Raw genomic sequence first — 13,776 nt, 5'->3', positions numbered from 1 at the left:
AAAACAGACAGACACACACAAAAAAGCCGACCTGTCAAATTCTTCTGACAAACAAATACGTTAACGTTTCGTACTCTGAAATGGGGCAATGTTGCTGGGGATTTTTCTTTCCTCTGTCTGTGACACTTCTGTAAAAACAGCCTGTGATTGATTAGCAGCAGTCCCGCCTCCCAGCACTCTATTGTATATAAGAGAAAGTTCCTTTTCAGTGCTTGTGCCGAGTAGATCTGCTTCATCGTAACCAGTCAATCAAACTTTAAACAGTGCAAGCCCCCAGGTAAGAGAGATCTACGCCAGGATACCTCCGGCTAACTGGTGTCTTCGCTGGGGGTCCTGTTTTGCAAGATACAGTTGCGTTTTGTTTTAGGATCAAAGACTGATGGGGTGACTATCAGCTACCCCGCAACAATTTAAGGCTTCGTTTTGATCCTCTTAAAATGGCCTGGCTGCGGGCGAGAGAGCGAAGCCTGATTTTGTGGGTGCACTTTCTTTGGATTTAAATTATTCTATATTCAGGTGGAAGTGCTGGCGAGTAACTGAGTAACATTTAAAAAATGCTCTGCAAATATTGTACAACTTTTCCTGCAGCGAATGTCCTTGTATGAATAGGACATTATTAAGACTTGACCATATAGGTTGCATGTGTCCTCTTTGTCATGAGTCTCTCTCTCTCTCTTTCTGTGACACACGTTATCTAGACATGAATATGGATTCAGACTGCAACATGGCTCCAGTAACTTCCGGAAACGGCAAACTTCGCCAGTGGTTGATTGATCAGATTGACAGTGGGAAATATCCCGGGCTGGTCTGGGAGAATGAAGACAAGACGATTTTCCGCATTCCTTGGAAACACGCCGGGAAACAGGATTACAACCGAGAGGAGGATGCGGCACTTTTCAAGGTAACCCGGCACTTTCTGCCACCCCATCGCTTCGCTTTCTCTACTTCTGATTTTTCTCTCTCTCTCATGGGGGGAAGGTGTTAATTTCCTCTTTTTAAAAAAAAATACACACAGTGCCTTTTTTCCGCTTTTTTCTTCAATGTAATTTTGTGCGTGATTACTGATCTGCTGCTTAAATCAGCGGGTTCTAATGTAATTAACCCTGTCCATTGTATACCAATTCCCCTCACCCCAAGTTTCTGTACTCTGTTTACTGCCGCCCTCCCTGCTTCTATAAGGGCTCTTCATGCTGTCTTGTGACCCCATGTGATCTTGCTCATGTCATCAAAGCAGTGTCGTGGGAGAGCCACCTCCAGCCACTTAGTTGTATTTCGGATAAATGAGATATTCGGACAAATGAGGCATTACCATGTAACTCGTCAGGGCAAGCCCACAGTGTTAGGCGATGGTGGCGGAGATAGGCACATGTGGGAGAAGGTGGCCCCGTTCTCAGCCGCGGTTCGACCAAGTATAAAGCTGTAAAGCCGGGTTGCTTTCTATTACACGGTGACTTGCACAGCACTGTATATACTTTCAGGAAAGCTACAACGAGACTTCAAGTAGGCGTGCATGAATAATTGTGGTCTAAATTCACATTTCTGTGGTAGATTTGGACAACAACACCGGCAAAACTTAGTCTTTTGTTTCAGGGAAACTGCACCATTGCCAAGAATGCGTTTGAGTATTTCTGAAGACACAGGCCTATGAAGTTTTACAAAAGTTGTCATTGTAGTGACTCACTGCACATACCAAATAGGAGATATTATAATGACTTATTCCCACAGGTCATTATAGTTTCTTGCAAACAGGGTGACAGGAGAAAGCTCGTTTCTAATTAAAACATACCTGGGGCTTTCCCTAGCTTCCAGTGAATAATTATCATTTCAACATGTAAGGCTATTTGATTAGTATGATTTGTGCAAAATGCATTATTTATTTCTAAATTATGTACCCAATCATTATTAATGAAGAAATGTTTGCAGTAAATGAGTCTCAAGACCTGCTTTTGCTTGTTTTGTACCAAACAATTTGAATAAAGTTAATGTACTGTCAATGTCAGATTATAGAAAGGACATGTAATTTCCCGAAATGACAATGCCCCAACATGATGTACTACACATTTATGTGTTTATAGTTTGTCTCACCGGTTTTGCATTCATGATGCAACTCTATAGCTCTGTAGATCGTGCTCTGGCTCTGGGATGTAAACTCTGGGTTAACTTCCATTCAAGAGCTTGATAACCAAGGAAGGATTGTTTGTGATGTAATTCAAGAGATTTGTGATTAGTCTGCTAATTACCCCACTATCCACCAAAGGAAAAAAATGTGTATGCACAAAGGTAACAAATATACATGTTAACACCCTCTTTATATTAATTATACCATGTCAGTTAACTGTCACTCATCATTAGTGACAAGGAAATGCTGCTACCAATTAGAATCCACTTATGAACCAATCAGCACTTTCATCTCGTATAGAATAATTGTAGATGTACCTTTAAATTATATTCTTGCAAATTATCCTATTGAATGCAAGATGAAATGTTTACTTCTTTTCAGCAAAACTCAACTTCTCTACTAACAAACAACTAATCATAGTTAATTTAAAGATGGGTAACTAGTCATTTAACTTGACATACACAGCACATTCCTTAAAAATTGAGCATATATATAATGCTTTTGAACGAATTATGGAAGGTAACAGTCAGCAGAGAAAATACTTTCTGGTTAAAATGAACATTGTATGGTTACAAAAGTATGTAATTTATTCATACTCAGTAGTTTTCAGTATGCTGAAGTATTTAACATTTTGCATTTTATGAGAATAATGTTTCTACATCCAGTACATCCATTATCTGTCTTGTGTATATCTCAGTTAATAATTTATCAGAGTGTCTTTATACATTGTTTATGAAATTGAGTCAATGGTAGTGATTTGCTAAACTCATACTGATCAAATCATTTCTCCCAAGGCTTGGGCACTTTTCAAAGGCAAATTTCGTGAGGGAATTGACAAGCCAGACCCCCCAACTTGGAAGACCAGACTGAGATGTGCCTTAAACAAGAGCAATGATTTTGAGGAATTGGTTGACCGCAGTCAACTCGACATCTCAGATCCATACAAAGTGTACAAAATTATTCCAGAAGGAGCAAAAAAAGGTATTTGTCCCCACTAACCTGCTCTTTCAATTAAAATTTTTAAAATTTGGGAATGTAGATTGGATAAGATAAACTTATTGAACAAATATAAATCAAAACATCTTCCTACCGGTCCCTGGATGAATTAGGATAATGGGAAATTGCAGCAATTTCCTTTCTAAGTTGTTTCAAATTCCTACCATGTTATTCATTTTAAGATTTTTTTTATTTAAGCAGGATCAAAGCAAATGAGCATGGAAGGTCCACAGATATCAATTAACCACCATTCATATCCTACATATCCATCAATGCCACCCCAGGTAAGTGAGAGCCCTGAATTTAAAGCACTCCAGATAGCAATTAACACTCTACTTCTTTGAGCTAAAAAAGTGTGAAGCAATTAATGATTTTCTTATGGTTGTTAGATACCCAACTATATTGTACAACATGAACGTGGCTGGAGAGATTATGAACAGCCGCATCCAGAACTCTCTTATCAGTGCCCAACTGTGCCATTTCCTCCACGAAACCACCATTGGCAAGGCCCTGGTTGTGATAATGGTAAGAATAGTTTGTAATAGCTTGTGTAATGGAAGCCAACTGATAGATTAAAATAATTGTGCAATCAGTGTGCAAAAACATGTGCCTCCTCACTTGTAAGACCAATTCTCTCCTCATCCTGCTGTAACTTGTTGTAAGATGCAGCTTTTGAATAACTGTACCAAGATTATCCGTACAATGAATTCATCCAGCCACTCTCAGTTTTACTTTCATATATGCAAGGTGGATCAAAAGACAAGGGAGCCAAGTCACAGCATTACTGGGATCTTTTAACTGGCTTTAACTGTCTTTGGTCCAGTCATTGCCAAATTAAGTTATTTGTCAGCAGTGGCTTAGTTGGTAGCTTTCTTGGCTCTAACTTGGAAAGTTGGACTTTCAGATTATAGCTCAGAACCTGAGAATAGAAAACCAGTACTTTAGTGCTGCAGCATCAAATATGTTGGCTTTTGATTGATTATACTAATCTGTGTTGCCATCAGTCCTCTTGAATAGGCAAATAAAAGAAAACTCAAAACATTGTTTTGAAGAGGAGGCAGAGTGCTATCGCCAGTATCCTGGCCAAAACTAATCTTTCAACTGGTACCAAAATAAGTAGATAATCTGGTTATTACCATGTGGCTGTTTATGGGAGCTAGGTGTGGTCAGCATGTTGCTATGTTGTCTAGTTTGCAACAGTGCCTGTACTTGAAAGACTCTAAAATGCTTTGGGACTGTGTGGTCATACAGAACCTAATTAAACCGTATATATTGGGATGAAGTATTTTCCCTAATATAGTAAAATTTGGGCTTAATCCTAATGTAGAACATATTGCTGCTGACTGCTTGGAATGTTAACAGAAGAGCTTAGTCAGCTCTTCAAAGTTAATTATGCAAGTCTATTGCAATTAATTCATAGAGCTGTGCAGCATGCAAACAGACCCTTCAGTTCAACTCATCCATGCCGACTAGATATCCTAAATTAATCTAGTCCTATTTGCCAGCACTTGGCCCATATGCCTCTAAAACCTTCCTATTTATGCACCCATCCAATTGCCTTTTAAATGTTGTAATTGTAATTGTGCCAGCCTTTTCACTTCCTCTGGCAGCTCTCTCCATACATGCACCACCCCCAGTGTGAAAAAGTTGCCCCTTAGGTCCCTTTTAAATCTTTCTCCTCAGCAATCTCCACAAATAGCAAATATGTTCAACAAAATTGTGAAGCACATTAGTTACTATAATTGCTGCACTTACTTTTAAATTTACAATATTTAAATGGATTGTGCAATGTTACTTTAATTGTTAGAAACTGCATTTAAATCAGTGTTTTATTCTCATGGTTTGCAGGTTATCAAGTGACTGGATCATTTTATGCTTGTGCACCTACTGAATCGCAAGCACCTGGTATTTCAATAGAACCTACTATGAGATCTGCTGAAGCACTGGCCCTTTCAGGTAAGTCAACACATGTGGCATTTACATAATAGCAGTACTTAATCCATGCTTTGTTACCTCTAGACTTGACTATTCAATGTTATAATTATTGCCTCCCATCTTCACCCAACGTAAACTTGAGTTCCTCCAAAACTTCTGATGCTCATATTCACACCCCAATCCAATTTTGACCTTCACCTCTATGCAACCTGAACTAATTTGACTTCAGTTTTACCAATGTCTCTGCTGCAGAACTCATGCCTTTGTTTTCAAATCCCTCCATCACCACCTCAGCTCTCAGAATCTCTGACACCAGCTCTGAGGTCGCTGTCCTTCACCAACTCTGGCCTCTTCCACAATCCTCATTTCAATTGTTCCACCATTGCCTCACATGCCTTCAGCTACCTAAGGAATTCGCTCTCTCAACCACTCCAGAACTCTAACTCTTCTGTTCCATGATGCTTCTTTCAAGCTATTGATTTGTCCAACATTTTGATCATCTGCCTTACCATTCCCTTATGTGGCTTAGTTCCAAATTTTGTTTAATTAGGCTCCCCATGATATACCTTAGGATGTTCCACTACATGAAGAGGGCTTCATCATTTTAAATTGTTGCTTAAAAGCTTAATCAAACCTTTGATAGCTAATCAAACTTTAAAACCTTTATTATCATCTTGCCTATTATGAATACAGTCGAGAAAGCTACAATTAACAGTCAGCTTTGCTTTGAATAGTTAAATTGGCTTACATATTTTAACTTACCCAGGTTTTGCAAACTGCAAAATAAACCACAAATAAAAACTCAGTTTAATGAATTGAATCCTGCAGGCTTATACTAAAACCTTGCTAAGTGCCTCATATTGCAACAATGCAGAATGGCTTGAGGAGCCAGAGAACAGTATTTCTGGAATAGCAAGTAATAAGATAATTCTAATAAATATATCAATTTAAATGATCTCCAGTTTTGAGTTGTTGTGTTATAAAACGTAAAAGGTATTTTTGGGAGCAGTAGTCTGGTGGGTTTTTCTTCTTTCTTTCTAACACAAGGCCTATTGTTATGAATTAAGTTTGATAGTTCAAGCGATTAAAAAATATCTCAACATTTAGCAACTATAATTTTATGAAAGTGGAATTTAGCTGTTGATGTATAAGAAATGAGAGAGCGCGTTTTCATCAACAGGCATATTTAAACTGCTTACAATGTGTACAATTAAGCTTCCGCTACAATAACTAAGTTGCTTGTAAACAAATACAGTAACTGAGTGCCTTGAAAATGCAATTGTCATATTTTTCTGGCCAACTTCCTAGTTTTCTTTACTTGCTGCATTGGCACTGTGATCCCCTCTCGTTGTTCCACCCATGATTATTTGCATTTCATTTTGCCCATTAGCAATTTTTAAATGTAGATCAGCGCAGTCAAAAATCTGACAATAAAGCCACTGTCCTTGTGTCCACTGTTAAATCTAGCCATGCGTCCAACCATACAGTTGATGGCAGACTCTTCAGTTGGGTGCAGAAAAAGGGATGAAAGCTTTCTAAATTGGACAAGTGTGACCTCTGATCCTGCCTGGTATTTCTAAGACTTCCTTCCGGCCATCTCCAATCCCTTGAATATCCCATCCTTCCCCCAACCATGGCCACAAGATTGGCCTGAAGAATCAAAAATAACATAGAAGATGAAGAAGAAGGGAAGGATGATTTCATTCATGAACAAAAGACAAGAAGATAAAAAATTGAAAACGAAAATTGAATCAAAATACAAGCAGCCAGAAAATGAAAAGATTGACTTGATAAGAGAACCATGTGTTGAGAATAAACAAACCATTTTTAAAAAAAAAAGTAAAGGAGGGAAAATTATTCACAGTGAAGAAAGAAAAGCTAAAAGAAAAAAAAGAAGAGGTGACAGGTGGAAGACAAAAATGATGTCAGAAATTGCCAAATATAACTTTGGATTTTTGAAAATGGACTTGGGAGTCTTGCTTTTGACTCTCAATCATAAAGCTATTCTTACTCCTGCTTATGTCCAAAATTGGCTAAGCCGCTTTTAGAAGTCACCAGGATCTTCTGAATTTCAGAATGTGGGTTCCGCCTTTCGAGCTCTGAAAAGCTATTTGCCATTGCTTGATGCTAATGAAGCTGCATGTTTGAATATGAACTGATTGATTCAGTCAATCTGTGTGGACAAAAGACTTGGACCTTACAAAGGAACATGTCCAAACACCTTGCAATTATTTTTTATTTGCTGAGAATTATGTCAATGACTTTCGGCTTGCTGATTATACTGAACACATCAATTTGATTTGCTTTTGCAGACTGTCGACTACACATTTTTTTGTATTATCGAGAAACCCTGGTGAGAGAAGTGACAACAACAAGCCCTGAAGGTTGTAGAATAGCCCATGGCCAAGATGATAAGCTATTTGCAGCTAGCAACATAGATCAGGTGCTGTTCCCTTATCCAGACAGCAATTCACAACGCAAGGGTATTGAAAAACTACTCAGTCACTTGGAGAAGGGAGTCCTGCTGTGGATGACACCTGATGGTCTCTATGCCAAACGATTGTGCCAGAGCAGAATCTACTGGGAAGGACCTTTAGCACCATACAGCGACAGGCCTAACAAGCTGGAGAGAGACCAAGTCACAAAACTTTTTGACACACAACAGTTTTTAGCAGGTAACAGAGAGGATATGTATTTTGTAAGTTATTACATCAAATTACTTCCCTAGAAAAACTGCAAAACACAAAGTCAATGTATAACCTTTGCAAGTTTGTTTAGGTGTTAATGTCATTTCAATGTTTCAACACTTTTATAAGTGTAGAGAAAGGAGATGTTTTGTTAATGGGAGTCAAATTGTAAATGGTTACTTAATATTCACCATTTTAAAATTAAAGTTGAAAATAGTGGTAACATTTAATTTAAAATATTGAAATATTTTTTTAAAAATGAAGATTACTTTGGGATGAATAGATAGCTTCTGATTATCCTTTATTGTACTAAATTGAAGACAGGTAGTTAGATTTTGATGACTGTTGAACAGACAGTTCCATGTATATATATTTAAGACTAATGAACTGTAAGAATAAGCATTATTTTCTTTCATCAGAACTACAAAGCTATGCACACCATGGTCGATCACTTATGCCTAGGTTCCAAGTTGTGCTCTGTTTTGGTGAGGAATTTCCAGATCCACAGAGATCAAGAAAACTTATCACAGCACATGTAAGTTCCCAATAACTATGAAAATATGAAAGCAACAATCTGTGATTGAGGTAAAAACTTGCACTTAAGCATTTAATGCTAAGAATTAATGAGGTGATATGCAGATTACCAGCAATTAGTCATTTTAAGTGTATGATCTATTCTCAATATGAGGAAATGCCAAATAACTCAGTCCCTCTCTCACTCCTGAAAAGTTACAATCATCCCAATCGGTATTTTTTGTATCTCTTTTTCTTTCACGTTTGTTGAACCGGTGGATAGTTCCTCTTTATGCAGTCATTTCATTGACTCCAAAAAGAAGTTGCAAATAATCACAATAAAGAAAATGTAATCAGTGACAGATTATTCGTGGATTTGGAGCTTTGTTAATAACCAAAAGAACTGCAGATCTAACATTTGTCAAAGCTTTAAGTGAAAATGGCAGAAGTCTCTGCTGATGGTGGGGACCCTTAACTAATGGCAATGCAAATCAGAAAATTGTAGACAGACTAATCATTAATGCTTGGAAGATCATGTGTAATGTACAGCCAGATTTCCAATTTGTGCCACTTGCTGATGAGGCTTTCTTGCTGGCAGTGCAGACCTGTCAAATTACCCATGTAGGAGGTATTTGAAATTTGAACGTTGATGAATCTACATGCCTTCAGTTTGGTGCCATGTTCTATATTATTTCAATAGATGACCTAACTCATTTATATTACTCATAGACAGATTATTTCAAGCATAGTTATAAAATTAGCATGACTTAACATCACTCTAAAACCAATATGAGGGCAGGTAATGATTACACAGTGGGAAGAATGGACATGCCATTTGTCATAGTACATATCCATTTGGATGAAATTAGTAGGAAACGTGTATCTAGGCAATTAATGAGTGTAAGTAACACAATATGAACATGGGTGTTTTGATCTGCGTAAGGCATTTAGCCTCTGAATAATAACAGTTGCATAACTGTGCATAACATAATTAAAACAGAAATTATTTCATTATTAGCATAACATGCAAATTATAATCATTTTTTAAAAATTACTTTGAGAAGTTGTTAATGGTTGCATGTATCTCTTGCGATAAGGGACTTGAGAAGTAAAAATCTCTTCACTCTTAGTGGCAATTGAAGGTCAATCATCTCAGTTACAGGACATCTCTGCAGGAGTTTCTTGGGATTGTGTCCAAGGCCAAAATCATCTTCAGCTACTTCGTCAATGACCTTCCTTCCATCGTAAGGTCAGAAGTGGGAATGGTCTTTGGTGACTGCATAACGTACAGCACCATTTGCAACTCCTGAGTTTCTGAGAATACCATTCCATGCCCAAATGTAGCATGATCTGGACAATGAGCATGTTTCAGATGACAAGTGGCAGGTAATGTCTGTGCCACACAAGTGCAAAGCAATGACCATCTCCATAAAGAGAATATAACCATGCCCCATGATGTTCAATGGCATCAGAACCCTGCACTAACAACATCCTGGGGGTTACCATTGACCAGAAACTGAACTGGACTAGTCATATAAATGCTGTGGCAGGTCAGAGGCTAGGAATTTTGCAACTTGTAACTCACCCACTTACTCCCCAAAGTCTGCCTACCACATACAAGGCTACTGTCAGGAGAATTCCAACAGTTTCCTGGATGCAACAATGTTCAACAAGTTTGACATCATCCAAGGCAAACGTATTTGCAAATCAATTTAATTAGCACTACATCCACAAACATTCAGCCCTGCATCACTAGCCCTCAGTCGTAACAGTGTGTACTATCTTCAAGATGCACTGTAGCTATTCACCAAGGCTTCCTTGACAGCAACGTCCAAACCTATGACCACTTCTATCTAGAAGGACAAGGGTAGCAGATACATGGGAATACCTCTAAGTTCCCCTCCAAGAAAGTAACCATTCTGACATGGAAGTATATTGCTGTTACTTCAATATCACTGGGTCAAAATTCTAGGACTTCCTTTCTAACAGCATGTAGGTGTATCTACACCAAATGGACTGCAGCTGTTCAAGAAGGTAGCCCACCACCACCTTCTCAAGGGCAATTAGGGATAAGCCATAAATGCTGGATGAGGCAACAATGCCCACATGCCATGAGTGAATAAAAACAAATCATAAAATTGATTCTAAAAAACCTTTTACACTGTTCACCAATTACAAGTAGAGCTTATTTTCTCTCAGATAGATTTGCGAAAGTGATATTCAGATAATATATAGTAATTGATAATCAAAACAATGGTAGAGTTGCATAAAAAATACATTTACCCCTGCAATTCTGACTGGATGGTGAGACACTTTGTAATTTTAAAAGTTTAAAGTGCTGCAATCTTTTACTGACCCTGAAAGTCTTTACTGTGATCTTCCACAAGTGACATATGCCTGTCTCGAACAGATATGTCTTGTACATTTGCTTTGGTGTCTGCTTTTTTTTTCATTGTGTAGAATACACACTACCCGAGAAGGTTAGCTTTCTAACGTTATGTGTTGCTTGTTTCTCATTACACTTCTCTTTTATTTTGGCTGGCGTGTACCCTTCTAACTGAAAACACCCACCCTTGACCCCCACCACACTATCTTAGACCCCTTGTCTCTTTTGGTTTTTAGCTAGCTATTGTAATGCATATGAGAGGCTTACGTGAAGTCTGTCCATTCAATTTTCCTGCCCTAATCACTCGTGGAGATGTTTGGTCATTGGGAGATTTGTAACATATTGATTGAACTCAGAATGACACCTGGATTTGATATCATATACTGGTGGTTCACTTTGCTGTCCTCTAATGCCAGCTTTTAGATTACTGTGTCATTTATACAGATTGGTCGTGAAACACTTGACTTTAAAAACCAAACCTCCTTTGGACTTACCGGTGAATGATCATGAACAATCTGTACCATTAAGCATGTCTTCTGATATTTACTAAAATAACGCTTGGCGAGTCTGATTTACTGACGCTGCACCTTCCACTTGATGAGAACACCTTGACCCATTACTGTGACCCAATATTGACCTCTTTATTTCTTCACCAAGCAGCTGTAAAGTGAAGAGGAACATTTGAGGTTTCCCTTTCATAATCGTGCAAAACATTCCTATGATTGCTGTTTTACCAGATTTTCAAGTAATGTAGATGTACTTTTTTTTTAGATCGAGCCAGTGTTTGCCAGGCAGCTTTTTTACTTCACTCAACAGAACAGTGGACACTTGCTTAGAGGGTTTGAAATACCTGATCATGTGAACAGCCCAGAGGATTATCACAGAACCATTCGACATTCAATCCAAGACTAAAATTTTGAAGACAAATAATTGTTATTATGCTGATCAAACTATGAATCCAGCATTTCTTGTTCTGGAGTGCCGTTGCATTGCATCAAACTGGACATCAGAAGTCATTGAATCTACAGCTGAGGGCTGTGCCACAACACTGTCCTGACAATATTACATTGTGAGAGATGAAACATTGTGACAAACTGACTCCTAATAGCTGATGATTTCATGTTGCTGTTCAGGAATGAAGACACATGAATTTGCCCACTTCTCCTTGGAACACATTTTGTTGTGTAATCCAATGATTTTTAAAATATATTTATTTTAACATTTGCCATTCTCAGGGAATTTTTTTTACATCGCAGATGTAAAAGTGAATTCTGGGATATAATATCCTATATGATTATGCATTTTACTTTTTTATAAATAGTCATTTGTTAATTTTTTAAGCTGTTAAACAGTTAGTTTTGTTTTATTAAAATATGAAGTCCAACTTCTAAAAGACAATTTAATAGGTGTTATTTTCATTGTTATGAATGTGTCAACTTTATTACCATGAAAATGAATATCGTTTGAATACAACCTTTTGGAAACGTTTCTTTAAATATCAACAAAAAGCAGCAATCCTCAAAATTCTATAAGTAACGACCAAAACAAAAGTCAGTGACACAATATAACAACTGTAATTAAAATTAGCATCAGACCAGTACTGAGGCTTCCTGTTTTCATGTTAGTCAAATGACTTTTTTTTAAGTCCCATGTTTACCAGCTGTTATTAAGCTAGTGGAGCAATTCCAGATATGAGGTACAGAATCAGTTTCTTCCCGGTGCAGGCTGCTCAGTCACGAAGGGAACCTATCATGATAAACTATTGCATTACTTTTTTGATGCTATACGTAATGCAAATGCAAATAGTGTCAAAAGTGCACTCGCCTTTGTTGATGTCCTTCAGCCACAGGCCACAATTACTTTCTTTGAGCTGTTAAGAGCAAGAAATTAGGTTAACTTAAATTGTGCAACCATTTGACAAAAATGATTTGAGTTCTTTCTCTTGATTTCAATTTATGGCAAATCATGTTTGATTCTAATAGAAAGGTTCACCTCATACATTGAATGAGAATTAACAGTTTATCTTCAACTATTTTCTTTCTTTAAGAAAAACTATTATTGTAGAGCACCATTTAGAATATTGCTTCTGATAGCACTGAAATCAAAGTTGCCAAAAAAGGGACTAAAAAAGACTATCCGATGGTGTCTACTTGCATGTTTAGACACTAAATTATTTTGCAGCTTAAGTTGCTGAATGTGCGTGCTGACAACATTTGCAGCAAGGGCATTTTGAGTGAACAAGACATTTCTATGACTGTAAGATGTGTGAAGTTCAGGTACATAAAGAAATGAGAGAAAGATTGGATCAAGAGACAAAAAACTAAAGCCAAAGAAAGCTTAAAATAAATGAGACCCCCTAGTTTGCAAATTTAAAATAAAATCAACCAGCTTAGATATTTTAGCTCTCAAGGGATTTTAACCGAAATCTTCTAATCCAAAGGAATGTATAACCGCATCACAAGATCTCCTCCCGTCCATTCTTTTTGAGTTGTTAAGTTTCAGTGCCCGAGAAGTTACTTTTGGCTTTATTAGAAGGGTGCAAAGATTGATTTGGACAATCCATTTTTCTGTAGTGCATTTAGTTTGTATCATATGTGCAAAAATAGCCATCTCACACTATTCAATGCATTTAGATTGTGAATCGGGTAGCAAGATGACATTTTTTGTGAAATACTTCCAACAGCCTTTTTCCAGTCTAATTCTGCACTTCTCCCACATTTGAGTTAACAGAACTATTGACAGATATGTATCGAGGAATATCACTATCCCTACCATTGTTTTGAAATGAAAACCTATTGTGTAACAGGTGTGGTTATGTTTATCTTATTTGCTATTTAACAAAAGCACTTTTGAGAAGAGATGGCAGCTCTATGCCAAAGAACTGGAAAGTCATGGTGTATGTCTAATGCATTTGAACAGAGCACATTGGCCCAGTAAACAAACTGGTGGATGCAAATACCACTAAAGGCATTTTAACCAAAGTAATATTAAACTAGCTAATTGATATTAAAAAGACACTAATTGCATATTGAATAATGGCCTGACACGTATATTAAACAATTTACCAATTTGCTGCAGTGCCAGAACTTAGTGCCCTAATGGGAAATCTTAGACTTCTTAAGAACAATAATAATTGTCTC

The 13,776-nt window shown here is 37.4% G+C and overlaps 1 protein-coding gene across 2 annotated transcripts; it reads left to right on the top strand.

The window, feature by feature from the left end:
• The first annotated feature begins 218 nt into the window (after nucleotides 1-218).
• LOC140464919 (interferon regulatory factor 4-like) lies at nucleotides 219-12,034 on the top strand. Of its 2 annotated transcripts, none has more exons than XM_072560535.1 (9): nucleotides 219-277; nucleotides 699-901; nucleotides 2,914-3,100; nucleotides 3,317-3,399; nucleotides 3,505-3,640; nucleotides 4,964-5,071; nucleotides 7,363-7,725; nucleotides 8,157-8,272; nucleotides 11,408-12,034. In XM_072560535.1, the coding sequence occupies exons 2-9, from the start codon at nucleotides 701-703 to the stop codon at nucleotides 11,546-11,548; spliced, it is 1,335 nt and encodes a 444-aa protein (XP_072416636.1). In that variant the 5' UTR covers nucleotides 219-277; nucleotides 699-700; the 3' UTR covers nucleotides 11,549-12,034. The 2 variants fall into 2 exon arrangements, with proteins under 2 accessions (XP_072416636.1, XP_072416635.1); XM_072560534.1 differs by having other exon boundaries at nucleotides 3,314-3,399.
• Nucleotides 12,035-13,776: the final 1,742 nt, after the last annotated feature.

The sequence above is a fragment of the Chiloscyllium punctatum genome, chromosome 41 (assembly GCF_047496795.1).
Source record: "Chiloscyllium punctatum isolate Juve2018m chromosome 41, sChiPun1.3, whole genome shotgun sequence".
Lineage (NCBI taxonomy): Eukaryota > Metazoa > Chordata > Chondrichthyes > Orectolobiformes > Hemiscylliidae > Chiloscyllium > Chiloscyllium punctatum.
Note: the sequence above shows the minus strand (reverse complement) of the source record. Positions and strands in the feature narration are given on the sequence as shown.